General features: G+C 53.9%; 9 protein-coding genes across 9 annotated transcripts; 5 read left to right on the top strand and 4 right to left on the bottom strand.

Annotated features, from left to right (window-relative positions):
• Positions 1–1248: 1248 nt before the first annotated feature.
• Positions 1249–4224, top strand: CkaCkLH20_10275 (transient receptor potential ion channel; the record flags this gene model as incomplete). Its single annotated transcript, XM_038892989.1, has 4 exons — positions 1249–1549; positions 1601–1621; positions 1678–1732; positions 1782–4224. The coding sequence occupies 4 exons, from the start codon at positions 1249–1251 to the stop codon at positions 4222–4224; spliced, it is 2820 nt and encodes a 939-aa protein (XP_038741644.1).
• A 569-nt stretch (positions 4225–4793) lies between these two features.
• Positions 4794–6102, bottom strand: CkaCkLH20_10276 (aspartate-semialdehyde dehydrogenase; the record flags this gene model as incomplete). Its single annotated transcript, XM_038892990.1, has 3 exons — positions 4794–5596; positions 5679–5933; positions 6075–6102. The coding sequence occupies 3 exons, from the start codon at positions 6100–6102 to the stop codon at positions 4794–4796; spliced, it is 1086 nt and encodes a 361-aa protein (XP_038741645.1).
• Positions 6103–6699: 597 nt separating this feature from the next.
• On the bottom strand, positions 6700–8748 carry CkaCkLH20_10277 (trichothecene efflux pump; the record flags this gene model as incomplete). The annotated part of the gene is made up of 5 exons (XM_038892991.1): positions 6700–7193; positions 7260–7628; positions 7680–8353; positions 8406–8464; positions 8518–8748. 5 exons carry the CDS (start codon positions 8746–8748, stop codon positions 6700–6702), a joined length of 1827 nt encoding a protein of 608 aa, XP_038741646.1.
• Positions 8749–12642: 3894 nt separating this feature from the next.
• On the top strand, positions 12643–15237 carry CkaCkLH20_10278 (RNA recognition domain-containing protein; the record flags this gene model as incomplete). Its single annotated transcript, XM_038892992.1, has 9 exons — positions 12643–12853; positions 12945–12984; positions 13033–13101; positions 13158–13421; positions 13471–13600; positions 13654–13744; positions 13796–14215; positions 14268–14338; positions 14395–15237. 9 exons carry the CDS (start codon positions 12643–12645, stop codon positions 15235–15237), a joined length of 2139 nt encoding a protein of 712 aa, XP_038741647.1.
• Positions 15238–16296: 1059 nt separating this feature from the next.
• Positions 16297–17188, top strand: CkaCkLH20_10279 (complex I intermediate-associated protein 30; the record flags this gene model as incomplete). The annotated part of the gene is made up of 2 exons (XM_038892993.1): positions 16297–16375; positions 16434–17188. 2 exons carry the CDS (start codon positions 16297–16299, stop codon positions 17186–17188), a joined length of 834 nt encoding a protein of 277 aa, XP_038741648.1.
• Positions 17189–18011: 823 nt separating this feature from the next.
• On the top strand, positions 18012–20474 carry CkaCkLH20_10280 (anaphase-promoting complex protein; the record flags this gene model as incomplete). The annotated part of the gene is made up of 3 exons (XM_038892994.1): positions 18012–18783; positions 18830–18923; positions 18977–20474. 3 exons carry the CDS (start codon positions 18012–18014, stop codon positions 20472–20474), a joined length of 2364 nt encoding a protein of 787 aa, XP_038741649.1.
• Positions 20475–20686: 212 nt separating this feature from the next.
• On the bottom strand, positions 20687–21505 carry CkaCkLH20_10281 (uncharacterized protein; the record flags this gene model as incomplete). The annotated part of the gene is made up of 4 exons (XM_038892995.1): positions 20687–20729; positions 20828–20995; positions 21233–21257; positions 21370–21505. 4 exons carry the CDS (start codon positions 21503–21505, stop codon positions 20687–20689), a joined length of 372 nt encoding a protein of 123 aa, XP_038741650.1.
• Positions 21506–22308: 803 nt separating this feature from the next.
• On the top strand, positions 22309–24621 carry CkaCkLH20_10282 (endonuclease/Exonuclease/phosphatase; the record flags this gene model as incomplete). Its single annotated transcript, XM_038892996.1, has 5 exons — positions 22309–22340; positions 22390–22486; positions 22553–22685; positions 22757–24406; positions 24497–24621. 5 exons carry the CDS (start codon positions 22309–22311, stop codon positions 24619–24621), a joined length of 2037 nt encoding a protein of 678 aa, XP_038741651.1.
• Positions 24622–25409: 788 nt separating this feature from the next.
• On the bottom strand, positions 25410–26280 carry CkaCkLH20_10283 (mating type protein mat1-2-1; the record flags this gene model as incomplete). Its single annotated transcript, XM_038892997.1, has 3 exons — positions 25410–25627; positions 25678–26003; positions 26081–26280. The coding sequence occupies 3 exons, from the start codon at positions 26278–26280 to the stop codon at positions 25410–25412; spliced, it is 744 nt and encodes a 247-aa protein (XP_038741652.1).
• Between the last annotated feature and the right edge of the window lie 1537 nt (positions 26281–27817).

The raw sequence follows: 27817 nt of genomic DNA on the forward strand, positions 1-27817 counted from the left end.
TCTCCATGCTACGGAGTACTGCCACCATCCGCATCTCCATCACTAAGGTACCTTACCGCTGCCGCTACAGCTGTCTAAGCCTGTCTGTCAAGCACGCTCGTTTGTTCACTTCCATATCCTTATTCGCGCTTATTTCTTGCGTGCTTTACTATATCGTACCTTAGCCCGAGATAAGATGCGCTGCTCGACATCTACTGAATTATTCGTCTTGTCCCTTTCGGGAGGGCTATCCCTGCTTGTATCCCGGTTTCGACCAGTTTCGGGCAAGTGGTGGTGCAAAGGAAAACGGCCAAATTGACCCTTGTCAGTCCACGCTTCCAGTCCAGGGCCCATGACATGGCATTCCAATCCAATCCAATCCAAGTGACTTTGCTGCGAGTTGCCGCCGTACAATCATCTTAAGAATACGAGCTCAGGCCCTGTCAAGCTGTCCCTCTTCGCCCTTCTTCCCCAGACTGACACGAACCCTGACCTGCGGAAGGTCAAGCTGCCTTCCCAATTCACCTTTGCAGCTGTGCACCCGCAGCAACCGCCGCCTTGCCTTGCGGTAAGCTGAGAGCTGAGAGCAGTGAGCAGTGAGCAGTGAGCAGTGAACAGTTCCTGCCGCCCAATCCTTGCCGTCGGTTCTGTCGCCGGTTTGGGGAAATTCTTGGACATCACAGGCCACCCCTGCAACTTCTTCAATATCTTGTATCTGCCTCCCGCTCTCTGCAACACACCCTGTTGACTTTCTTTCATCATCCATTGCCACGTCTCGCTGTTGCGACCGCGTCTTCCATCAAAAACACATCACCCTTCACCGAAAGCTTTTCGAATACTCGTAAACGCCATCCGATCCCATTCACGCTCGTCTCGTCACGGTTGCGCGTCATCGCCGAATAAACGAAATAAATACCGATCATCCCGGTCAACACCATCTAAAACAGCTCCATATCGTCTCGGAGAGAGACCCCTAGAGCTCTCCACAAGCCGTTTTCCGTGGGAACACCGCACCACGATATTCCGCCCTCTCCGAACGACTTCCAGTCTCGACCTGCAACGCAGCTTCTCGCAGTTTGAAACATCCCTATGTCTTTTCTCTTGCCTGTCCTCAATTTGGCCCGATACACCTCAGACTTCGCCTTTGCATTCGCCAGATAACGAAAAACCATCCACCGTCTCGCCGACGCTCTTTTGTCTTTTCGGGCAGCTTTGCCCCGCGAGCCCGCTCTCCGTCCTGCGTTGCGTTGTTCACATCAATTGTTCAACATGGCCCGCTTCGGGGCTTCAGTGTCGATTTTTGCGACCTGCTTCACCCTCTTCTTATTCTTCGCCACAACCTTGGCCGATGCCGAGACCGTCTATATCACTGGGCAGGACAAAAATGGCGTTTCCCGCGAGCTTGCCGTCAACCGGCGGCCAGGCCTGTACACCGGCGATTTTGGCGACTGCCTTGGAGGACAGAGTCTATTCAACATCACCAAATTCGATGCCGCATATTACGCCGACAACATGACTGTGCAGTTTCACCTGGACGGAACTACCAACGTCAGGAACGAGTCGCTCATGAGTAAGTGTTGTGCGAATTGTGTTTATCGTCCGGCTGCTAACAACGGTATAGTGCACATGAATGTCGAAGCTTGTAAGCAGACGAACCCCTCGGCGAAGAGGAGAACGGGATAGGCTGACTTGGTACAGACGGCGAGACAAGATTCCAGATGAACTTTAACCCTTGCCAAGCGAACATCGCAAGGTGCGTCAGCGTCCCTGCGCTGTCAAGACAACTCGCTAACTCTGCCCAGTCTGTGCCCTTTGAACGCCAGCGTTCCCATCACTGCCTTCGCCGAGTTCAGACTTACTCCCGCTCAGATCGATGGCATCCCCTCGATTGCTCTCGACATTCCCGACTTCGAAGGTTCAGCTCGGATACAGATCTTCGCAAATTCGAGCGAGACCCAAATTGGGTGCTTCCAGGCCGTCATGAGAAATGGCAACAGCTTTTCTCATCCGGCAGCAATCTCTTCGATTTTAGGCGTCTTTACCCTTGCCGCGATTCTGGCTTCCTTTGCCACTGCGATTTACGGCGTCAGCATCACTCACATGAGGACCCATTATGCCCATTCCCTGTCGGTACTGGTCGTCTTCGAGACTTTCCAGACGGTATTCTTCTCCGGTGCACTATCAGTCGACTGGCCTAGCGTCCTGCCTGCCTGGTGGAGCAATTTTGGATGGGCTGCGGGAATGATCTACAGCAAGCAGATGATAAACTCGATCGACGGATTCGCCGGAGTGACTGGTAATGCCAGCCAAGTTGGTGGTGCTGGTTCGACCGTCATCAACACCGGAGGTGGTCTAGTGCAACAGATCTACGGTCGCTCAATTGATAGCCTCTCGGATTCCCCTATCGAAGCTGCGTCTGTCCAGTATCTTGCCCAGCGAGCTACGAGGGAGTTCAATACAAGTAACCCATACGAATACTACTGGGCCGGCTCCCCAGTCCGACCGGGAATGCCCACGCCGGGCAAATGGATAGGGTTCGGTGGAGATTTGTCGGCCCTGGGCATACCTGCTGCGGATGCCTTCACCCTCGGTCTTATTTGGTGGTTGGTGGCTGCTGGCCTGGTCGCTTTGGCCATCACCCTGCTCAAATTCACCCTGGATGGGCTGGTGAAGGCGAAGCTCATCAACCAAGACCGGTTCTTATACTTCCGGAGCCATCTTGGAGGATATCTGGCCGCCGGTGTTCTCCGAACCTTGCTTGTTGCGTTCTTCTCCTTGATGACCCTAGCCATGTTCCAGTTCAACATCAAAGCACCGGCCGGCCCTACGGCTATTGCTGCTATCGTCTTCATTCTTTTGCTCATTGGCATTGGAGGCATCGTTGCATACGCGTCATACTTTCGTCTCCGCCTCGGAAAGTACGAGATGGGTCCCGACACGATCATTTTTGAACAAGGAAAATTGTTCACTTCGGTTCCGGCAGTTGCAGCAACTCGTGCGAGCAACATCGGGGAGAAGGAGACAACAGCCAAACGCTACGGGTCGATGCCCTTCTTCAAGATTCGCTACGTCGACGACGACCCTGATCGAACGACGGTCCACAAAGATGAAGCCTACATCAAGCGGTTCGGCTGGCTTGCTGCCCGTTACCGACGGACGAGGTGGTGGTTCTTCACCTGCTGGCTTAGCTACCAGTTCATTCGGGCATGCTTCGTCGGCGGAGGTGCTCGAAGCCCCTTGGCACAGGTCTTTGGACTGTTTATCTTCGAAATCATCGCCTTCCTCGTCTTCATCAAACTCAGTCCGTTCGAAGGCCAGCGAAACAACTCCCTGGCAATCTGGATGCTCGGTATCACAAAGGTTGCCACAGCCGGTTTCTCCATCGCTTTCCTGCCTGCATTCGCCATTGGCCGCATCCTCTCGACTGTGTTCGGCATTATCATCATTGTGGTGCAAGGTTTCCTCGTTGTAGCAGTTCTAGTTTTGATTGTTCTCGGTGTCATCTCGTCATGGATGTCTCTGAACCGAAATCGCGAAGAGTTCCCCGAAAACCTAGACGGAATTCGCATCAAATATTACGAGCACATGGAAGCCAAGGCCGCGGACTTGCCTCCACCTCCGAAACCTGACCCTAATCTGCTGCCTCAGCAACCGCCGCAGCCATACTTCAACGTTTCCAGTGTTCGCCGAGCACGCAAGATTGAGGACGACGAACACGACGAAGATGAAGTTGGAGACATAATTCGTCCTGCCAACGCCTCGGTCGTTCAGTTCGCCCCAGGCACGCGGACCAGGAGCCGGGCGAATAGTGCTAGCTCGCGCCACTCAGTTGGAAGTTTGCCGCGTCGTGCCAGACCACACCGCGCTTCCTGGAGTTCGGCTGATTTTGCCGAATGGGATAATCAGACAAACCAGTTGGAGCGGTCTGGTTCGGTGCTCGCGCAGCGCAGCAGGAGCGGTTCATTCAGACAAATTACCCATTCCGAATCACAACCGGATCTCGGTCGCTCCACCAACAGCACGCCACTGCATGGGAGGTCAGCGTCCACGAATGAGTTGCGGCGTATCATGACGCCGACGGAGGAGGTTCCGGAGGAACATATCATGACGCCTGGCGCGATGGTCAGCGATGAGAAGAAGGCCGAAGATGCCGGTATTTCTCCCATCCACGAGCGAGACGAAGAGAGGTATTTCGAGACGAAGGAAGACGTTTCGCCAATTGAAGAGAAGGATCGGAAGTCTTGAAGTATGATATTTCAAGCAGCACAACACACTGCACGGCACACACCAGCCGTGTACATTACCAGCAAACTACTCGATCGATTGCCACGCCTTGACGGCGTTCCCTTCACACCATTGCATAGCATTGCATAGACGGTCCATTGGCCACGACGAAGTTACATGAGAAACGGATTATGAGGCGTTGGATGGAAAAATTCATTTGAACAACATTTTGTAATGGCACTAATGTGAGGGGTGGCAACCGCCTGCTCTCACGCTGCATCGTGCACATATTTGGCGGTCTTGGACGAGACGCCCGGTACATGGATACACTTGCAGATACACGGGGCCTGTTGGCACCCTTAGATAGAGCCAAGCTGCTTAGAATTAGAAAGTCAGTGTCAAAGTAAATCACAGTCGTAAGTGTCCATGTGAACAATTGAGCATCCGAAACCGCTTACACCATTTTTCTTCTATCAAAAATATGTCCATAATCCCCATGTGGCTTTTGTGACTTTCCGTAAATGCACCCATTTCATGCAACCTGACACCTTGATATATCTCCCAGTTTTCGTCGTAATCTCGCCCCCCTTTTAGGCAAAGCCCTTGAGAACAGCAGCCTCGGCGTTGAGGATGGACGAACCAGCAGCACCGATGACGGTGTTGTGGCTGAGCGCAACGAACTTGATGTCGAAGATGCCGCTCTCGTCCTCCCTCACACGGCCAACGCTGACGGTGTAACCACGGCCAAGCTCGCGGTCCAGGCGCGGCTGGGGACGGTCGGGCTCGTCGAAGACGATGATGGGGTTTTCGGGCGCGGAAGGACATCCCAGGCGCTGCGCATCACTGACGTACTCGCGCAGGGCCTTCTTCACCTCGTCGGATGACGGCGCCGGGCGGCGCGCGAAGCGCAGCGACACGCAGGCCGTGTGGCCGTCGAGCACGGGAACGCGGTTGCAGGCGGCGCTGACCTTGAGGTCCTTCTGGTCCTCGAAGGCGGTGAGGTCGGAGGTGATGTTGCCGAGGATCTTCTGGGCTTCCGTCTCGAGCTTGTCCTCCTCGCCCGAGATGAATGGGACGACGTTGTCGATCATGTCCATGGAGGAGACGCCCGGGTAGCCGGCGCCGGAGACGGCCTGCATGGTAACGACGGAGACGGCGTCGACGGGGCCGAAGACGGACTGCAGGGCGGCGAAAGGGATGACGAGGCCGATGACGGCGCAGTTGGAGTTGCAGACCAAGAAGCCCTTCTCGAGGGCGTGGTGCTTGCGCTGGTGAGGGATGAGGTCGAGGTGGGGGAGGTTGACGGTAGGGACGACGAGGGGGACGAGGGGGTCGCGGCGGTAGTTCTTTGCGTTTGAGAAGACGGCGAGGTTGGCCTTGAGGAATTCCATCTCTGTTTGATCGAATCATCAGTTCAAGTTGCTCCTCGAGAGGCCGAGCGGCATCGACATGGGTACAAAGGGGATCGAACGAACCAATCTCGCCGGCTACGTCAGAATCCAGACCAGAGAAGACAATGTCGCAGTCCTTGAACTCGGAAGCCTTGCATTCACGGACGACCAGGTCGCCGAAAGGGCCCATGGGGGAGGCCTGCTTCCAGCGGACTGCATCGCGGTATTTCTTGCCTGCGGATCGGGAGGAGGCGCCGACGGCGACGAGCTTGAGGTAGGGGTGCTGAGAGAGGAGGAGGATGAAGCGTTGTCCAACGGAGCCGGTGCAGCCGAGGACACCTGTGAAATCTCGTGTTAGCGTATCCTGTGTAGAGCTCGTCGTGATATCGTGTGACTTTTTTCGGTGTTGAGGTTTCCGGTGACGGAGGGACGACGATGGCGGGGGAGGGGCAATTGCGCTTGCGACGAGAGGTCACGTACCGCACTTCTTGACAGGGAATTCGCCCATTGTGATTGTGGTTTTGGTTCGAACAGAAAGGTTGGGGTATCAATTGGTGTGGAAATCGATCATCAACCAACACGGGGGCGCTGGACGGTTGATATACGAAAAGAAATTGGGTTAGCGGCGATGTGAGTCAAGGCGAAGTGGCATGTCGTCCTAAATTTTGGGGAGAGCGACGTCGGGAGCACCCCGCCATGCCCCGCCATCGGAGCTCGAGGTCTTGCAGGGGTAAACTGGGCGGTTTTGATAGGTCGGGCGGGACCTGATTGGCGCTGTGAACCCCTCAGTGCGCTGCCGCGAATGTTGTCTTTCGGGCACTCAACTTCCTTCATACTTCTATCAGCAGAGACCGGTCGGGATCTGGTCATGGTCAATAACACCGCCCGGCGATTGGGAAACAACCTCGATTGGCCTAGCACCACTTGCTCTCGCAGCTTGATCAAGTCACTTCTCCCGAAACTGGATGGATCACGCGCATGACAGGTCCGACATGCCCTGCTTCACTCTCTTGATGCGACGAACGGCATTTCTTAATGGGAATCGTGGATATCAATCGGATGAAAGCTACTTTTTCTGCACGCAACATACCATAGCGAGGGTATTTCAGACCTGCTGCATCACCGTCTTTTCCCGACCCTCCAGACTCTTGTCCTGCAACTTCTTCGCAACATCATGACTGAGGAACTTCTCCATGTTCGGCACCAGGAACGAACTTAGCAGGAGGATCACCGAAAAGGGGATCGTCGTATAGAACACAATCTTGAACGAGCTTGTGTAAGCCGTCTTGAGCGCACCTCCCACGGCCGCGATGATGTCTGGGTTGATGCCTGGGACTGTCGAAAAGTCGCCGGCTGTGATGGCTGCGAAGAGAGCCTCGACTGAGGACGATGGCAATCCAGCCTCTGTTGCAGCTGGCACGACGTATTTGGGCATGTTCTTGTTCAGTTCATTCGTCAGGACAGACGTGTAAAGAGCCTGCGCAACAGCGCCTCCCAGGCCGCGAATCGATCCCAGAACGCCGGTTGCAAGACCAATGTCTTGGGCCTCCCAGACAAGCGTGACGCCAGGAAACGAAATGTTGTCGACAAAGCCGATGACTGAGACATGTCAGCAAGAGGAGACAAAGGGGGCACTCGCGTCACCGCAGAACGGCTGGAACGTACAGGTACAGACCAAAGTGCCCAGCGCAATGGTTGCGGCCCACCGGTCAGGGGAGATGGTGGTCAACGCAGTCATGAACGCGAAAGCCAGGGCCGAGGTTGCAACACATTGCCATTTAACTTTTGGTACGTATGAGATGCTGAAGCCTGCAATGGTCTGGCCGAGGAGGATGCCGCCGCCGATGACAGAACTCTGCCAGCCGATTTTCATCGAGTCGGTGGTGTAGATGGTTTGAATTATGGTTGGCCAAAGGACGGTGAGGGAGTAGTAGACCATGGCCCCGACTGTTGCGATTACTATGATTGCGACGAAGCCGACGTTCTTGAACATTCGTGGAGGCATCAAGGGCTGGACCTTACAAAAGAAGCCCTCTTGGATATGTCAGTGCGGTTACTCTGGAAGGAGGCCATGTCCCTACTTACCGTACACAGCAAATGCTGCAAGTGTGGCGATACCGATGAGCAGAGTGCAGAGAACTTCCGCGCTCGCCCAGGGGTACGCAGATCCTCCCCATGAGAGACCGATGAGGAAGAGGACGCAGCCAGCAACATACAGGAATATGCCGACAAAGTCCAGGTCTTTGGTCATCTGCAACCTGGTTTTTCCGTGGACGTGGAGCTGGTCATAAGACGGTGGGTGGTAGAAAAACCAGTACAGAACCAGAGAGAGCAAGCCGAGTATGTCTCCGAGGTAGTAGCTCCATCGCCACTTGGAGACGGTGTGGTCGAAGAAGGACCGCGCAATGACGGGGCCGAAGACTGCGAATGGGAGGGAAGAAAGAAACACTATGGTGACGATAGGCCCCCTCCACTTGTTCGGCACGAGCTCTCCCATTACGATGCCGAAGGACAACTGTCCGGCCGCTGCGATCCCGTTGCAAACGTTGGCCGCGATCAGGGTCTCCACGGTTTGGGCGCATGATCCGATGACACAGCCAACAAGTCCGAGTATCGAAGTACCGAGGACCATCCACTTGCGTCCGTAGAGGTCGGAGAGTCTGCCAACAAGAAGGAAGCCGATGGAGCTGCCCATTGTCCACATGGTGGCTACCCAATTGATGTTCTTCGAGGGGCCGAGGTCTGCGTTGATGAGAGTGCTTTCAAAATGTCAGCACCAAACCAAATGAGTAAACGATGGGAAATTCTCACAGAGTGTTCGCAGGCAACACCCATCCTAGGTATGCGCATATACTTGCTAGACATTGTGCCTAGGTCATCATCAGCAAAAGACCGATTTCATAACGTATTCTCCTCAACATACCGTCAGAGTGCCGAGGAATTGCGGGCTGCGAAAGTATCTCGGCGGCATTGCACCATAGTCTCCGCCAACGGCTTTCGTGTCGATGTAGTCGATGGTCCCATCGGCGTGAACCACCTTGGTCACATTGCCATCATGGGTTTGCACTTGCTCGATATTGTCATCGTTGCCTTCAAGATGACGCGAGCGCGGATACTTAGACTCGACGCCAGACTGACCGTCTGATGAAGACATGACAGCCAGATATGATGCCGGATATCGAGTAACCTTAATGAAGTTGAAAGGCTGAATTTGAAGATAGGCGCGAGGAACCTGAGCCCTGGGTGTTGATTGTCTTACCGCGGAACCGGGACGTTCATCAACATTAAGTAAGATAACCTCAATGCCCCTCAGCGGACGCCTTCATCCAACCCCAAGCAGATCGTCGGCAGGTGCTACCCCAGGCCAAAGGGAGGAGGTGGTTATTCTTACCCCACGCAACCTGTCAATCCTGGAATCTGGGGAAGACAGACCCGGCAGAACGGGAGACTCAGGGGTCCCTCCGCCAGTACAAGTAAGAAACTGCAGGCCGATACCTGGTTGGAGGCTTCGGACTCTTGGGCACTCGCAGGTGCAACTGGCAACTTCAATGTAGCACAAGAGCTAGTGCTGGAATGCATTCCTCGGGCGCTCTAGGGCGAGACATGGGCCAAACCAGTGGCTGTTGGACCTTCTTTCACCCCAAGCCCGAAAGGGCCTCGATGCGATAGACTTCCATCGGTGAGACTTTAGGTTAGTCGTAAACGTGAAGTGGCTTGAGGTAGACAAGGGCGGCGTCGAGGCCAAGATGACGTTTCGGTCAGCTCACCAAGCCTTCGCGCCGTAGGGCAGAGTTAGCGAGGCGATGCTAGGGTATCATGAGAGGCCATTCGAGTTCTTCCACGACTTGAGAGACGTGAAAGCCTTGCTGCTAACCTGCGGAAGGCATGGTGAAAAGCAACGCTGAATCACCCGCGCGTTACATGACATACAATGCTGCGGTCGCATCGTTGCGCACTCGGGAGAGGATGAGCGAGGTCGAAGACGGGGACAGGAAAACCAATTCCGGGATGTCCTGGAACAAGGGCTGGTACATCCGGGGGACCGGTACTTTCCCTTAGCTCCACGGTGACATCGGAAGTTTATCTTTTGGGGGCTTAAGCGGAGGATTCCAGACACGCGGAACTCCAACGTCAGTATCTTAGATGAAGATGACAATAGCTCGTCTATCCGCCCATCGGGTGATCGGAGAAGTGCCAATGGAAAGGTTATCCCGCCAAGAAATGTGGCTGCTGAGCCAATCGTAATGCCGTTGGCCTCCGTATTGGGAATCATCTTCCGCATGCAAACCTTCTGCGGAAAGCTGAATCGGATGATTTCTGGGGTTACGATACGATAGCTTGCAGGAGGTTGGAGTTGTTTGACCTATGTCTCCGGCAGCTCGACGTAGTGGAGGAAACCTGGATTGAGACCCGTTGGTTGTAGAACCTCTCCCAACCGCCCTGAAAGCCCTTACATTCGTCTGAGTCGGGTAAAACCGAGAGAAAATGGCATGGAAAAGCAGTTCCATTTGCTCTCTGGGAAGTGTCTCAGAACTGGAGGCACATCTTGTGACACCCTACAGGGCACCAAACCAAGACGTCGAAAAATCGACCCTCTTGTCGATTTCGGACACGACTCTTATTAAAGACTCCTTCAAGCTGGTATACTGCCGCTTTTGCATCATTTAAAATTCCAATATGAAGCCCGGTTATCTGCAACTTTCCACCGTCACCTTCAAAACACCACGGTGTGGCTAATAGGTACGATAGTTGTGAAACCGCCACGACCCGTCATCACTTCAAACTAGTGACCTACTTTACACAATAACGCATTTGGTATTGCATCCCAAGAAACCCGTCAAGTTTAGATATCGTAGATATAGTTCTCCTCGTGAGGCAAGCCGCTCCATACGCTCTCAATATTGTGCATTGCATTGGCAGCAGCTCGGGGTGATTGAAGGAGTTTGAGAATCTTCGATGCTACTAATTTTGTCCACTCTCAAAGTTAAGACATCTCCAAACTCGCTTTTATCATCAGAAACTTTCCAGGGCTCCCGGCTTGCCTATGTTTCGTTCAACAGGTTGGAGTTTGGTCTCAATTGCCCGCCTCTACCTGACCGTCGGTTTGCGACATACTAACCAAGCTTCAACTCCACCCTCGATACCACTCTCTAAATAGACCAGAAAATCGTACCATGTAAGTCAGCTTTTCGAATTTTGAACTGTGTTTGTTGATTCAAAACCTTGGAGATGTATGTGTCAGCTGCAACATTAATTACAGTCGTGTTTTTCTTGGTCAAGGGAGAACACATTTTCAACTAAACTAAGAGCAACAAGTGGTAGATTTTATAAAGGTAACATCCTTGAAAGCAACGCCCTTCCAAAGCAAAGCTCCATCAACAAAGAATGGCAATTCAGCCTGAAAGCTCCACTTTCTGTTAACTCATAAGTCCGGTGGTGGTGCCGGATTCTTTGACTACTGCCGCACCGGAGGCCCCCACAAAAGACGGGGTTATGCCGACCACCACTGTCAACTCAAAGAACTTTGTACAAATAAGTCTGGAATATTCTGCCAGAGTTCTTAAAAATATGGCTCCGATATTCTCTAAATACAAGTGACAAGGCTGCCATTCCTTCTGTTTTATATAGAGCCAAACATTCTAGCTAAGATCTCAGTGTCGCAAAATGGGCAAACGGTCGCATGTTTCCTTGGAGGATGAGTGTCAGAAGAATATAAATCAAGGCTAGAAGCAGCCTTACCATTGCTACTATGGATCGAGAGAATCGTTCAGCTAGAAGATAAGGTGCTTCAGGCCTCAAGATGAGTGCAACTCATGTTGATTTATCCTCCAAGGATGGTGAGCGTTGTTTGATGCCCATGGGTCCAGTTGTTCTTTTGCTAACATCATACAAACCAGGACCAACATCAAGTACAACTCTACTACTGCATCAAGGCGGGAGCTGCCATCAATCGGTCTACAATCTCATGAAGGCCATCTCACAACAGACATACTCTGCTTTCTGCTTGTTCTTAGAATTATTATTATTAGTTTCACTATGCCTTGTTTCACCAAGAGCAACAGCTAGTTTCCCCCTGATAATTGAGTTCCACATGCTCTTCTTGTAATGGCTATGAATATAGCTCAAAGCAACCAGGTTTCAAGTGATAAATTTCCTTCACGCTTCTCTTCTTCTCCAGAACTGTCACCTGTTCCCAAATGGATAAGCAATCACAGTTCAGCGAGTTGGTCTCACATCCTCGCCCTTTTTGCAATTAATGCTGTTCTAGAATTGAGAGGTGGCGAGTGTCCTTGAGTACTTGTATTATTGCCAGTATTGTGAGCATTGACAGCTGATGGGTATCACTGAATGCACTGGCCCTTGTGAGGCATTCCCAAAGGCGAGAGCTACCTTAGTGAGTGACCAATGTGTGTACTCGGCTTTTTGTCACCATCATCAGCACTAAGAGCCAATGGGGTGTCATCTGCACTCGCCCTGTTATGATTCTTGTGAGATTTCAAAGGCGAGAGCACCCAGTAGACAAACCTAAGTGCACTCGCCCTGGGCTCTTATGAGATATCTCCAAAGGCGAGAGCACCCAGTGGGCCACCCCAGGTGCACTCGCCTTATTGTAACAATCATGAGCGCCAAAAGCTGGTGGGGCATCCCTTGCACTCGCCTTCTTGTGAGGCATCTTCAAAGGCGAGAGCTACCTGGCGGGCAGCCCCTGAGTGAGGCCTTGTTGTGACTATCGTGAGCGCCGAGAGCACCCAGGTTTCAACCCTCTGCCCTAGCCCACGTTTCTATATCGAAAATTATTATCATCCAGCCCACGATTCTCTTCCAGAAAATAACAATCCACCCTCTTGTTTGTTGTTTACCTGACCTTCCTCCAAACACCCCAACTTCTCCCCCTCCACCACAATCCATCCATCCTCTTCCCTCCAACCCATCCCTTCCTCACCCTTCTTCATCATATCCCATCACTCAAACTCCATCATCTCGTTCGTCGAGACTGCTCTATCCGTATCTGCATACCTCACAAACTCCCCAGCAATCTCTGCTCATCATGGCCTCTCCCACCGAGAAGGAGATGCTCCTCGAGCGTCTTCAGAAGATGTCGCTCCAGCACGAGCGCGAGCAGGCTTCGATTGCCGGCTCCTCGAGCTCCCAGACGGCGGGCTCTGGCCAGGATCATCAGACTGCGCCCTTCGGCACCAGCAAGTCGCCTGACTTCTCGTCCGTCTCCTCCGAGGATCGCGACACTGAGCGCGGTGGTGGTAAGTCTTCATTTTTTCCCGCGCGTCTTTTCCTGGAGCTCGATTCTCTCTTCAGACGCGGAGCCGATCATCTTACTAACTTCCGATCCAGGTGCTCGCTTGGACAGTTCCTCTCTCAGAGGTAGCCCCAAGTAAGTCTTGCGCCTTGGATGGCATCATCATAAGCTAACCTTTCGCAGCAGCTTCGCCCGTCGCTCCGAGGCCTTTGGAAGGTCTCTTCGCCCTACCATGTCGGCCACTGCTACGATGTAAGAAGATTCATCGTTGTACTCCATCTTTATCATTCAGCTAACATGGTTTCCAGTCGCGTCCCCAAGGCCTCCGCTCAGGAGGAGGACGATGTCTTCAACGACGCCTCGGCTGACACTGAGAAGCCTGTGGCCGGTCCTTCGTCTCCTTACAAGCTTAACCAGAGCCACATTCAGCAGGCCAATGTGAAGGGCAAGGATCGCGCTCACCGCAACTATGTCCAGAGATCTCCTACCAAGGGCCGTTCCAACGACAACGTTGTCGACAACACCGACCCCCAGGCCAACTGGCCTTCGACTGCTTGCATCTTCGTCGCTAAGTAGGTTTTGCTTTCTGTCCTGAAAAACCATATGCTGACCTCTTACCAGCCTCCCTGACAACCGAGAGGACTACACGCTCGAGGCTGCTGTCATCAAGGAGTTCGAGCGTTACGGCGTTGTCTTCGTCAAGATTCGTCGTGACAAGGATGGCATGCCATTCGCCTTCGTTCAGTTCACCGTAAGTGTTTCTTCAATTGGCAGTTTTGCTTCGCCTCACTAACATATCTCCAGACTGACGACAGTGCTGATGATGCTCGTGTCAACGGCAGAGGCAGCATGATCCTTGGACGCCCGTGCCGCACCGAGACTGTTCGTGCCAATCGTACGTGCTCCCTCTTCTCGGTGTCATCTGCATTGCTGACTTTGTGAACAGGCACCTACATCATCTTCCGCAAGAACAGGACTGCTATCACCTTCGAGGAGGCCAACGAGCTTCTCTCCCCCTTTGGTAGCATCGAGACTCTCCGGTTCCTTGACAACGACATCGTGGTGCAGCTTTCTCTGCCTATCACTGTTCGCGTGCAGTTCAAGGAGTTTGATCCGACCCAGCAGGTGCTCCGGGCTTTCCGTCAGAACAAGTGCTACCACGTTGAGGCTTTTGACTTCAAGAAGGCCATGCAGAACCGGTCCCGTCACCCTGATCGCCAGTTCCTCGACAACTACGATCGTGATCGCCGTTCCATCTTCATCGGAGACCTGCCCCTCAGCATCTCTGAGGATGATATCCGCGTCCTCATGGAGGATGTCGGCTCTGTCGTCGCCGTTCAGATCAAGCGTCTTGACTATCATCGTGGTATGTCGACAACTCCTAACCTCATCCAGGGCACGAGCTGACACAGACACAGATGGTCCTAGACTCATTGCTTTCGTTGAGTTCACCAACGTGACCATTCCCGAGATGGCGATTGAGCGCTACGTAAGTTTTTTTTCTCAGTGCGTTTGACCAAGACTGGTGACTGACATACGTGATAGCACAACAACAACATCGGCGGTTCCATCGTTCGCGTCGAGCGTCGCACTGACAGACGCCGCGGTGGCAACAACACGCCTGCCCGAATCCAGGGCAACGGCTACAACTCTCGTGGCGCGAACAACATGGGCGGCAGAGCTCCTTCCACTCCCGCTCGTGAGCGTGGTCCTCTTGCCATCGAGGCTGGCCCGTCCAACTACGTCGCCGCTCATTCCCCGGTTCGTCAGACTCCTCTTCGCAACGAGATGAGTGCCACCGCCATCCAGAACCAGCAAGGCATGCAGCACAACGTCGCCCAGACCCCTCAGAACCAGGGCATGCAGATGCAGCCGGCCATGCCCATGCACATGCCCATGCAGATGCAGATGCCTGCTGGTGTCCCTGCTTACGGTCAGGTTCCTCCCCAGATGGGACCTCAGATGGTTCCCCAGGTTCCCTTCCAGGGACCGATGCAGGTTCCCATGCCGGTTCCCAACATGGCGCAGTCCCCCATGGGCCCGCCTCCCCCTCCTCAGATGGGCACTCCTATGATGCCTTCCGGCTACAGCCCCTACATTGGCACTCCCTTCTCCCAGGGCCCCTACTCTCAGGGTACTGGCTCTCACTACGGTGGCTACATGACTCCCCAGGCCTCCCCCGGTGCCGCCCCCTTCTGGGGCTACGGCCACGGAGGCACGCCTCTCTGGACCCCTTTCCCCCGGGACCCTTCTGCCTACGGCGCTGCTTACACCTCTCCTGCTCCGGCTCGTTCCACTGGTGGCCCTGCTCCCGTCATCGCCGAGGGCAACCAGATCACTCAGTCTGAGCCTGTCAGAGGCGACAACGAGGGCGAGCACGAGAACTGAGGTACTTCCGAGTTCTCGTCTTTCGGCTTGATTCACTCAGCTCGACACACCTCGTTCGATTCATTCCGTTGGACTCACTCGGCTCGGTTCACTCCGTTCGCTTCACTCGGCTCGGCTTACTCCATTCGGTTCACTCAGCTCGATTCATCCCCCTCAAGCTTATCATCTTACTTTCTTCTCGTGTATTACGAACAAAATTGGTGTAGAGATTTGGTGTGTTTGTTGATAATGGGTGGTCTTTTTTCTTTTCTTATGACATGAAGTCATGGTTTAGGGATCAAGTTTCGGAGATAGAGGAACAAAAATGGAGTCGTAGATAGGTACTTGGTTTTGTGCCCGCGGGCACTTTTGTCTACTCTCGACGACGCAACACTACTTCACTTAGTGAGCAATACAATCTTGAGTAGACCGGTATGAGCTGGTTCCCTCTGCTTCCGTGATGTTTGTGAGCTTCGATGAACCCCTCCGACGATCGCTTTGGTTGAAGCAGCTATGCATTATCGCGAGAAGCCTGGCTAAAGGCACTTCCGATCACCGCAGCTTGGCCGATGATTGCTCCCAGGACAGCAAAGATTTGCACCGGCCTCAGCAGCGAATTCAAAGTGACAACAGTGTCAGGTTTTCGACAGAACACATGCCTGCGAGCCGTTGCGCTGATATCCCTCACGCACCATGTTGAAGGGTGTCGTGGAACATGGACCGCGGTCAGGAGCCCTTGTCAAGTTGCGATCAGGCGGGGTGGACGTTCCACGGAATCGGTCCATCTTTGTCCCGGAAAGAAGCTCCAAACCTATCATGCAATATGGATGCCCATTTGTACCCTTGTACATTGTCGGTGCTCGGAGCTTGAATGCGGCAGCTTGACGTAGTTCCATCTTGATCAATTGACGGCCCCAGAGAGAAAATTCGTACTCCAGCTCCAGAGGACATCAATTGCGACGAGATCGAAAACACGGTCAAGTTCCACGAGAGCCACACCCTACGCACGACAGGAGCGCATCTCCCACGAATAGCTTTGGCTACGACGTAGCGACGGCTTCGTCGGCCAAAAACGAAAAGATGCGGGCGACACCGTCCCTCATGAGCAAAGGCTTCTGGGCTCGCAGCCTGGATCATTTCAAACGGAGCGCAACTATCGGTGAGTTCTTGTCATCCCAAGGTCTTCCTACCGGCTTTGGCTGACTGGTTTGTCGCAGCTTTCAAAGCCGAAGCGATCAAAGGCGCCCAAGGCCCCTTCATGCTCCAAGACTTCCGCGCCCCCGGCTCGACCGAAGATTGCAAACTCCTCTCCGATCAGCAAATCGGCGGTTTTTCCCAAGTCGCCCTCGACTGGGTCCCGTCCACATCCCACACCTCAACAGCACCCTCAGAAAACATATCAACAAATTCTGGCTATGCGCGCTTCCACGGCTCGATATCGACAGACCTACCCAAAGACAACCTCAAGATCGAGCGCACAGGCTTTGCGGCATGGCGGACACCAGACCAGCAGCCGACGGTGTTCGGCAAGTCATTATGGGACATCGATCCCTACGTATATCTCGCGATGAGAGTTAAGAGCGATGGGCGGAGCTACTTCATCAACCTGCAGACGGAGTCCGTCGTGCCGACAGATTTACATCAACACAGGCTGTTCGCCAAGAGGCCGGGCGAGTGGGAGACGGTGTTTGTCAAGTGGAACGATTTCGTGAGGACAAATCACGGCTTCGTGGTGGAGCCGCAAACGGAGATGCTGAGGTCCAAGGTGAGGACGCTGGGTGTTGGTTTGACGGATCGCAAGCCAGGGCCGTTCGAATTGTGCGTTGAGAGGGTATGGGCTACGAATGATTTGGACGAGGCGGAGGCGACGGAGGCCGATGCTGATGCGGCTGCCACCGAGAAGGCGAGGCAGGCAAGAGAGAGCGAGTTGAAGAACAAGCAGGGGCAAAGCATCAGGTGGTCAGGCAGTTAGAGACACAAGGACTCGGGGCTCGGAACGTACGAAAGCCAGTGGCCGATCGACGAGTCGAAGACGATGATGAAGTGCGACTGGAGACACTGGCTCGATATCTACTCTGGGCTTGACACAATGAAAATACTGTAGAAATAATTATGTAAAAATACGGTACGCACATGGTGCGCGGCATCTCCAGGCCGGCCTCAGCGGGAGGTTATTCAACCAGCAATTTCAATAACTTGCCCCATGTCACATTTAGCCACTGGCAAAGCTGGAGGATGGTTCAGTGCCGGCCTTTCTCCGTCCACTGGATAGACTATGGAATTAACCCAACTACAATTACACGTTTTTCTCTGTTTGAGAGCGTTCCTCAGTGAGGCCAAAAAAAAACATCTTGGGAGACGCCATCATGATTTGAATCGATGGGAATGTCTTCGCTAGGTACCTACCTACCACTACCTATTGCATTATTGGCCAATCAGGGGCTCGTAAACACTATAGTGGAACCTCAACACCACACAGGAAACTCACTGACAACACTGCATTGATCGTGTTTGCTTGGAGAAAAATACTACCGTTTCGACTTGAGCAAAAAGTTCTAGCAAAGAGGACGACTGCCACCGGGCTCTGAGTGGACTGGGCTTGCCATTGCGTACGCGCACTACTACTCTGTTTGACGTGGAGCCCACGCGCCTACTCACCTGCCTCACCTGCTAAACATGGTTGACCGCGTCTGTACCGATTCCTCCCGCAACTTCGGATGAACGGCTTCTGAAAACAACCTACTTCGATAACGTAGCACTCGTTGAGAGCGCGCCGGTTGGCGCATTTTATCTCGATGGCGCGGTACCTCACACCCGCCAAGATCGGCCTCCTTGCCCTCCTCGAGCTCTACACAGACGAACATGTTCCCACCACGGCCATCATCCCGGTGCTCTCGTTTATCACATCGCATCTACTCGACCCAGACCCCCAGACCCTGACAACGACCGCCAGCAGAGACACCCGCTGGAAAAAAGCCGAAAGCACTGTGAGCCTTGTCATAAGCATCAAAGACTTCGAGAAGCTCCTCAGCGCCCACTCCGTCGTTGTCGGTCTCCCCGGCAGGAAGCTGTGGGATACGTTCCTCACGAAGCTATGGAGTATCAACTCGCTCGACCTGCTCCACGAGTTTTTCGATAGGCAGTCGAAGTGCCTAGCCAAGACGAAGGAGGAGCTGCGGCGGCTCGGAATCGAGAATGAGGCCGCGCAGCAACAGCAGACGGCCATCACACTGTCGAGAAACTCGCCACTGGGAACTTTTGTGCGGAGATGCCAATTAGAGTTCACGAGATTGCTGTTCCATGACACGGCGCAGCTGTGGACGGACTTCGTTCAGTACCGCCAGCCTACGGCGGGATATCTACGGAGGAGGAATCCGTCTTTTGGACGCCTCAGCTTTGACGATGTACTGATGGCCGGCAACCAGGGGGACTGGGATCCCGAGGGTGTGGCGGCATTGACTTCTGTCGTCTACGGGGACATGATTTCGACCGGCAGACTCTCCGCTGTGCCTGTCAGCACCGACGACATCGAGCTCTTGCTTGAATTCCAGATAGAGCAGATGCAAAGTAAGTTCCCTTGCGTCAGAGCGTAAGCCAGAGCTAAGAGGCGCAGAATATGGCAACCGGATCCCACTGGAGCTACGCAACCAGTTCCAGGACCTACTCGGTGATAGCTACATCGTGCCGAGCTTGAGGCATTACCTCAGGTATGGCCCACCTGCTGTTGGATTCTTGACGAGCCGTTGCTAAATGTTTGCAGCTTCTTAGACGCTTGGAGATCGGGTGACTACCCCACGTCATTCGACTTTCTCCACCGATATTTCGACTACACAATGCAGAACCGAGACAAAACGTTCTACCATTACGCGCTGATGAATCTGGCTGTCCTGCAAGCAGACTTTGGCTGCTATAGGGAGGCAGTCACAGCCATGCTCGAGACCGTCACAACAGCACGCGAGAATAGGGACATGACGTGCTTGAACTTTGCTCTCAGCTGGCTCTTCCATTTCGGTAAAGCACACCCAGATCTGGTCAGAGACCTGGAAGCGGACAGTCTCCTGGGCACTGCCAAGGAGAGCCTCGCATACCTACGAGTGAAAGCCAAAGAGACGGGGATGTGGACATTATGGGCGTCAGTGCTACTGAGCGAGGCGAAACTTGGTCTTGCCAACGGAGAGAGTGTGGCCACGTCGGTCGAGCTAATGGTTCGGAGCTCACATCTCGTCGCGGAGCGGAACATGAAGAACATGTTTGGAGCTCAGCTTTCGATTAAAATCGCGTTGTGGGATAGGCTAGGCCTCTCGCCACTTTCGGCCATGGACTGCGAAATGTTCCTCCGGTGCCACGCGAGACACTCTATATTCGACGACGAGCTAAGAGTTACCTCTCGCCTAGCACAACATCTCGCGGCAAGAGGCAAGTTTGATGAAGCACTGCAAAAAATGGAAGCTGTGGACGAGAACGCTCTACGGTCTTGGAAGCCCAGTCAGTACTGGTTCAAGTATCGCGGAATCATCAAGCTGAGAAGGGATTTGCACCATAGCAATCTGGATGGTGCGGACCAGCTCCTCAGCCAGCTGCTCCAGACGAAAAAGGACGATCTCGAGCCGGATATGGCCTTCGTCGTCGACTTCCTCCACATCGACTATCTCATCCGACGGGGCGATCTTTCGACGGCTTTCAGCAAGGTTGAGGACATGCTCGCCTCGGTTCGAGACGACAAGAGAGACATCTCGCTGCGCGTGAGACTGATGCTGATCAAGGTCCATCTCTACGACAAGTGCGGTCGGCCACAGCGAGGATTTACCATCGCCATGCGAGCCGCCAGCATGGCTTGGAGAGCAAGGCTCGTATCCTGCCTCTGGCAGGCTATTGGCGCCATTGCCAATATTCTAACGTCCTTGGACGAGTTCGAGGCTTCTATCCAACTCCTCACCGCCGTCCTCCCGCGATGTCTTGAGTGCGACTCCGCGGCACTCGTCGGGCAGCTCTACTCCTTCCTCGCGGACGCCAACATGGGCATGGCCGGCAAGATGACGCCGCAGTCAGCCAAACGGAGAGAGTATCTTACGCGGGCCACCGGCGCCGTCCAGAAGGCGTTTGATCATTATTCCAGTGTCGAGGATATCACACGGCAATGTGAGATGATGGCCAAGAAGGCAACCATCATGAAGGTCGCTGGGGACAAAGTTCTGGCAGCGGACTATGCAGCGGCTTATGTAGCGTTGAGAAAGAGCGCGGCTGCACTGTCGGCATAAGATACCTCGAGGCTGGGGATTGGGCTGTTCACTTGCATAGAATAGATCATGAGAAGTGACGCGAGGGTTCTTTGAAAAGCCGCATCTCTCTCCGATTGTAACATAGGGAAAATGTACAAGATAGTCTACTCCTCAACAGGCGTGTCCCGAGTCTATGGATCGCTCCCTCCCCGATGCGCGATGACGCATTCTGGTTAATCGACTCTGGAAATCTAGGCCTTGTCCTTGTTGTGGTAGTTGACGCTGTCGTTCCAGCTGTTGCGAGTGTCAGCGATCTCGGTATTTCTCTCAAAGCCATTCGATAAGAAGAGGACTCTGCAGCAGTCGTCCCCTCGATCGCGGGCAATACGTACAACAGGGTCTTGTCACCGTTGCCCCACTGGTAGTTCTTGGTGCGGATGTTCTGGTAAGAGTACTCGGTGCGCTCCTCCAGAGGGGGCATGTGGCTCCAGTGCTCCCAGTGCTCGTTCCAGAGGACGTAGGCGTTGGCAGAGGCCAGAGCGACGGCGGGTATGCAGGCGCTGTTACCATTGTCAGCCTGGCAGTCCTTCAAATCCAATGTTTTCCCCCTCAATTCCCGATTCCGCAAATCCCGCGTTCTTTTCCCATCGCTGACTCCAACAGTGCAACCCAGTGTCTGGCACTTGCCCAGACTTACGCACACACGCATGAGGTCTTCTCAGTCCGTAGGATCGTAGTCGCGAATCGGTAGGTACTCGGGGTTGGTATGACTTATTGCATGTCGGGTAAGAACGTACTAGATGGAGATCTTGCGCCACAGCTCTGCTCAATCAGTCAGCCCTTCGTATTCACTCAATTGACCCCGGAATTCAATCAATTTCCAGCGAAGGCCCTCGGTCGGTCCGCCGAAAGCAACAAGAATAGGGCTACGAACCAGTGGTGCCGGCGGCGTGGTGCTTGGCAGCCTCGCGCTCCCTGATGAAGGCGTTGTCGGTGGTGCTGGCGAAGCGGCGCTGGAAGGTGGAGCGGCCGGCGCTGCGCGCGGCGGCGGAGAAGAGTCTGGCGCTCATGATTGTCGTCGTTTCCGTGGTGGTGGTGGAGGGGAGAGTTATTCGTTTCGTTGACGTTCGGCGGGCCGGCGGATTTCGGTGGTTGCAAGATTGAATTCGGTGATCAGGTCATTCGGGTATGGAGCTGGGGTGCTGGAAGAAGCTCGGTTAGCGGGACCGTCACAAATTGGCGGCCTGAATTGTTAGGCCGCAAGTCAAGGGCCTAGTTCTTGCAGGAGCGCTTTCGGGCGATGACTAAATGATGTCAGGTCATTTGCGGAGGAAGCAGGAACGGAGTTTCTGGGTCGTTGGCAAGCGCCTTACACTCAGGACTCAATAAGACGAAAATCAATAGAAATGTAGTACGTCCCAGGAGAAAATGATGATAAATAATGGAACAGATCAATCTCAATTTTGCCATACAACTTGGCTCACAATCGACCGAGAAAGCCAGCGTCGTATTGGGTCACGTGACACCGCGCCCAAGCTCGTGTCTTCCGGCGATGACGGCCACTGAACATCGCGCGAGCACCTCAGGCGTGTAAGCGTGCGAAGGCGATTCTCCGCTGTCGATTGAACCGGTCTTCCTTTCCCGGTGCAATTCGAGACTAAATCTTGGTTGAAGAGCCCTATCCGTCGTCGCAGCCAGCGCCGAGCACTCACTTCAGTGCTCTTCTGTCGTCTTTGTCGGTGTCGTTTTCTTATCGGCGTCATTCAGTTTCTCTGAGCGTTTAGTCGGTAACGGCGGTTTTCATATTCGCAAGATACCCATTTGTTTTGGACTTTAGAGCCTCAGCGCAAGGATACCATATTGATCCATCACGATGGGGCTGCGCATAGTCACATGGAACGGTCAGTAGGAAGGCCCCCTTCAAACGAATGCCCATGCTTACATATGTTTCCAGTCAATGGCATCAGGTTGGCTTCCAATCGAACAATTTCCTAGGAGAAAAGTCTAACGTCTCAGGAATCCATTCGGATATCAGCCATGGCGAGAGAAGCGTACATTCGAGGTCCTGTCCCATGGCTCTTCGCTCAGAAATCCCAACCCCTCTAACACCAATCCAGGCCATGTTCGAAATCCTCGAAGCAGACATTGTGATCATGCAAGAGACAAAAATCCAACGAAAAGATCTCCAAGACGACATGGTCCTCGTACCCGGCTGGGACGTACACTTCAGTCTCCCCAAACACAAAAAGGGTACTACCTTCCTCACCATCACCTCTGGTCCCTTACGCACTTTGATTCACGTACCTAACTCGACGATCCAGGATACTCCGGCGTGGCAATCTACACTCGCACCGCAACGTGCTGCCCCATCCGCGCAGAAGAGGGCATAACCGGCATACTCACCCCACCGAACTCGTCCACAAGCTTCCGTGACCTGCCCCCTGACCAACGCATCGGCGGGTACCCCCGCGCGAACCAGCTGCCCGGCGAAGTCGATGAAGCGACCCTCGACTCCGAAGGCCGCTGCATGGTCCTCGAGTTTCCGGCCTTCGTGCTGATCGGCACCTACAGCCCGGCCACCCGGGACTCGTCCCGCGACGACTTCCGCTTGGGCTACCTGAACGCCCTGGACGCGCGGGTGAGGAATCTCGTGGCGGAGGGAAAGGAGGTCATCCTGACGGGGGATCTGAACGTCATCCGCGAAGAGCAGGATACGTGCAACTTGCGAGAGGTCCTTCGCAAGGAGGGCATGTCGGTGGAAGACTGGATGGAGATGCCGTCCCGCCGCTTGTTTAACCATCTCGTTTTTGATGGTGACATCACCGGCGAGAGGGACGAAGGAAGGGAGAAGCCTGTGCTCCACGACCTGACACGGATATTCCACCCCAAACGTCAGGGTATGTTCACGTGCTGGGACACCAAGAGGAACACGCGGCCGGCGAACAACGGTAGCCGGATAGACTACATTCTCTGCTCCACGGGGATCAAGGACTGGTTCACGGGTTCTAATATCCAGGAAGGACTGATGGGGTCCGATCACTGTCCGGTATACGCGACCATCGGTGACACGGTCTCAGCAGAGGGCAAAGAAACGCCGGTACTGGATTTGATGAACCCCAGCGATATGTTCCGGGAAGGCAAACGTCTACGGGAATGGTCTCCGAAGGACCTCCTCCCCCTCTCTGCGAAACTTATTCCCGAATTTGACCGAAGGCGAAACATCCGGGACATGTTCATGAAGAAACCCGCCCCAAAACCCACGCCTGCCGATCCACCCTCGTCAGCCGCCGCCGAGGACGCCCCAACACAAGAATCCGAACAACTTGTCAGCACGCCATCCCAAGCGAGCGATGTGCCTTCCTCGCAATCTCAATCCCTCCCCTCACCAAGCGCAACCAAGATCGCCGCAAGCAGACCGAGCAACACGTTACCTCCCCAGACGAATCTATCCACGAAGAGGCAGGCAGAAGCGAGAGGACCTGTCACAAAACGATCCACGAAAAGAACAAAGACGAATGACACCGATTCCTCGGGGACCAAGACAAACAACAAGCAGAGCACACTGACAGGCTTCTTCAAACCCAAGCAGCCGGTCACGGAGCCGGCTGGCGCAGCGGGGATCGACGGCGATGAAGGCAACAAGAACAATGGTCCTGGGGACCGGTCACCGGAAGCGCAGATGACCACAGGGTTGGACCGATCTCTACCGGTGGCATCGCAGGACCGTGCTGCTGTTGGCGTCTCTACAGAGATCGGGTCCATGTCCCCGGCATCTCCTAGCAGCCAGACAAAGAAGTTGCCAGCATTACCCCTGAAAACGTCGGCTATCGAAACCGCTGAGAGGGTGTTTGATCCTATCGAGACCAAAGAGGCGTGGTCCAAGTTCAGCCTGGGCAAGAGGGTCGTGCCTAAGTGTGAGCATGGGGAGCCTTGTATTTCCTTCCAGACCAAGAAGCCGGGTATTAATTGTGGTAAGATTTCACCCCAATATTTACTTCTCTTGCCGCGGAACTAGCGACTTTCCGGGGTTCTGTGATTGATGATACTGACAATCTGTACAGGTAGATCGTTCTACATCTGTGCGCGCCCGTTGGGACAGTCGGGGGTGAAGGAGTCGGGCACGGAGTGGAGATGCGGAACATTCATCTGGAGCAGTGACTGGAAGAAGGACCAGGCCCAGATGTGACTTGGCTGCTGTCATGAAGCTCTGGCGATGGAGAAAATGTGGCAACAGGCAAGAGCGTTAGATCAGAAGTTGAGCTTTCAGAGGCGACTTCTCCAAGGCCGGTAGTCGGGATGACGTACCGTTGGCCACCCCAAGTAGTCATTTTGGAGGTGGCCCCTCAAGTAGCTGGTGCATGTTGACGGCAAAAATGGATCGAGGATTGTAAGGCTTCATGAAACTTATGTTGAACATGGTATCCGTTCGCTCACAAATTATAATTACAGGAGAAACGGCATAGTCTCGAACAAGACCGCTCAGAAAACATAAGACACGAAAGAAAGTATTGTCAAGCTGGCCGTGTTCAACACGTTACATCTGAGCAGATTCTCCGTCAACTCTTCCCTGGCAGATGAGAAGAGTCGAAAACGTAGGCCGGGGCCACTGGACGTCTAAGCCTGAGTTGCCTCTGCGACGGTCCTCTAGTAAGGACTAGCCAGCTGTTCCAGCGAGCCTAGTATGGGCCTCCTCCCCGATCCCCACGGAAGGGTTCAAGCGTGCTGCGTGTCACAAGTTCGTGGCGACAGCCAACTGACTGGCGAATACATCGTGTTCGATGACCCTATCAGTACGATGTCTTCCACATCAATACCAGCAGTTTGGTGTTAATGCGGAAGGCCCCAGCGTAAACTTCGTTGTGCCTCGTAGGCGAAGGTGACGCCGCATACCACGACTCGGCGACTCGGCGCTGGTGATGTAGCTGTCATCCTCGGAGGGATGATGGTTGGATCTCACAAGCGAAAGTTTAGCCTTCACACTTGGGGCACGGGCGACACTGCTGGCTCGGCTCTGCAAAGCTTCTTGGCCTTTTCCGTGGGCCTTCGACGACGCTTCTCCGAAGGCTTACGTGGGGTGTAGCGGTAGTCGGGGTATAGCATCAGGAGGCGTTCCTTATGCATCTTCGCAAGCTCGGTGTATCTCTGGCGGACAGCAGGCGACTCGTGATTCCAGGCTTTGCCGAGAATTTTAGCTGTGTAGTGTCAGGAAATGTGGCCTCGAACTTGGATATTCGAGACTTACATATCTCATTGTTGCTCAGTTGGGTGTTCGTCTGTTTGACTCTGGCGTGATGGTCTTTGCGGTAGAGGATATAGGCGTTGGGAGGTCGAGGAACTTTGATCTTGCACACAGGCTCTGGGCTCTCAGAATAACGAGCACCGGATCCAGAAGCAGCGGTGTTACCAAGGGACTGATGGGATGGTCGTGGAACGACGACGGCAGTGCCATTGATGGAGGCGATCATGTGGGGGCCAGAGACGAAGTTGCTGATGGGGCCAAGGAACCACCTGTCGGAGTTGGTACCCATGCCATCCTTTGCCCATATGACTGGCTTCATGAGAATGCGCCTGCGATGGCTGTCAGTAAAGGAGGACGCGGGACGGTGGGAGTTGCGTCTCTCGGGGATGACGATGGGGCGACGAACGAGATGGAAAAGGCCATGAAAGCGCGGCCATCATGGCCAAAGGTGAAGAAGTCCTTTCCGGAGACGGGGATGATGGACTGAAGGGTGTTCAGGTTGAGATTGAGTATCTCGGTGGCCATCAAGAGAATCTCTGGGCGCAAGTGATTAGGGTCCACGTAGCCGGTGAAGACTTGGCCGGGATTGAACTCGTTTGACACCATGGCGAGCAGGAGAGGCGGTGTAGGATGGAACGTGGGGTTGATGTTGGCTGAGGTCACTGAAGGTATGTATTGACGGGGAGGTAGTTAATGACAGGCAAAGTGAACGAAGGATTGGATGTGAGATGGAGAATGGGTTGGGGTGCTTGCAGAAGATATACGGTGAGGCCCTGGGGGGTCAATCGGGAACGGAGGAGGGTCCGGAAGACGTCGAGACAGAGAAATTTAAGAGGAGAGAGATGGGAGAGACAACGTTAAGGTCGCGTCTGGAAAGGTTTTAGACTCGTGGGAGGGGTCCTACATAACTGGTGGGGAAGTGGCATCCTCTCATGGCACTTATAACACTAAAGTATGCGACGCTCACAGCTGCCTCAGGAGACAGGACAGGACATTTGACGGGAGAACACAACATGAGTGCCCAGCCTTACTGTGGAGCCGTGTCTGAAGTCGGCAAGGACTGCAGGGGGGGTTGCATCTTGCCATGTCTGGCCAGGCAGGTCTGGTTACATGATGCTGAGCCGGGGCAAGGTAGGAAGGAAAACGCCTCCCCCGGTTCTTGGTCTTGGTGCACACTCCACTCCACTGTTTGGATAGTCTCAATGTTTGCACTGTCAGCCTACCTGTACCTAGGACGTGTTTGTCTCCCCGACGCCTCTGAGCAAGTCGCTATCAGAGGAAGACAGCACAGACGGATACCTTTCTGAATTACGGCCCGAAGATGCAGGTACTTCGATTGGTTTGGACGGGAGAAGCAACGGAAACTCATACCGAAGGTTGAGTTAGGTAAGGTAAGGTAGAGGTAGTAAGTCAACTTGGCCAAGCCTCCAGCTGTCACCGATAATCTTAACGGCTGCTTACCCGACCCTTCTACGCGGGTATGCAGCTTTATCCGCAGCCTTCTTTCGCTAAGATTTCTACTGCCATCGCCTCATCTTCCTGGAGCAGGATTCAGAAGTATGTGCCTTCGCTACTTTTTTCTTTCAAAGTACAACTCATACATTCTGCTGTTTCCCCCGAGTAGCATTGGAAAAGCGACTTTGGAGGCGCTTTTGGATACCTGGAATATCTCCTGTAATTTCCTGGTCAAACGGTTTTCCTGGACCATGACATATTGTGTCAAGGAGGACCGATATAGAAGGGCTAGCAGTTCATGATACGTTACGTTGAGCAGCGAGGTGTGCAGCTTGTATGCGCATGTTTGGATGTGCGAGGAGAAGTGAAAAAAGCGGGAGAAAATAGAACAGCTAACGACCGTTTTGGCATCTGTTAACGAGCCCTCCTCCCTGGGGCACACTGAGGGCTGTGCTCAGCGTACCTACCTAGGTGTGAAAGAAACCTAAGGTAGGTAAGGTACCAACAGGGCTACCACGCTGCTGGCCTGCCCTGGCCCTGCATCGTCCGCATCTCTGAGAAAGCTACACTTTGGCACTGAAAGCTACCTTAGATGCCTAGGTAGAGGAACGATATTAATTACACTCGTCGAGGATTACGAAGATGCTGCACTCTGGCCCGTGCAGACAGCGCATGCCAGATTCTGATG

Source organism: Colletotrichum karsti, assembly GCF_011947395.1.
Source record: "Colletotrichum karsti strain CkLH20 chromosome Unknown Scaffold39, whole genome shotgun sequence".
NCBI classification, from domain to species: Eukaryota; Fungi; Ascomycota; class Sordariomycetes; order Glomerellales; family Glomerellaceae; genus Colletotrichum; species Colletotrichum karsti.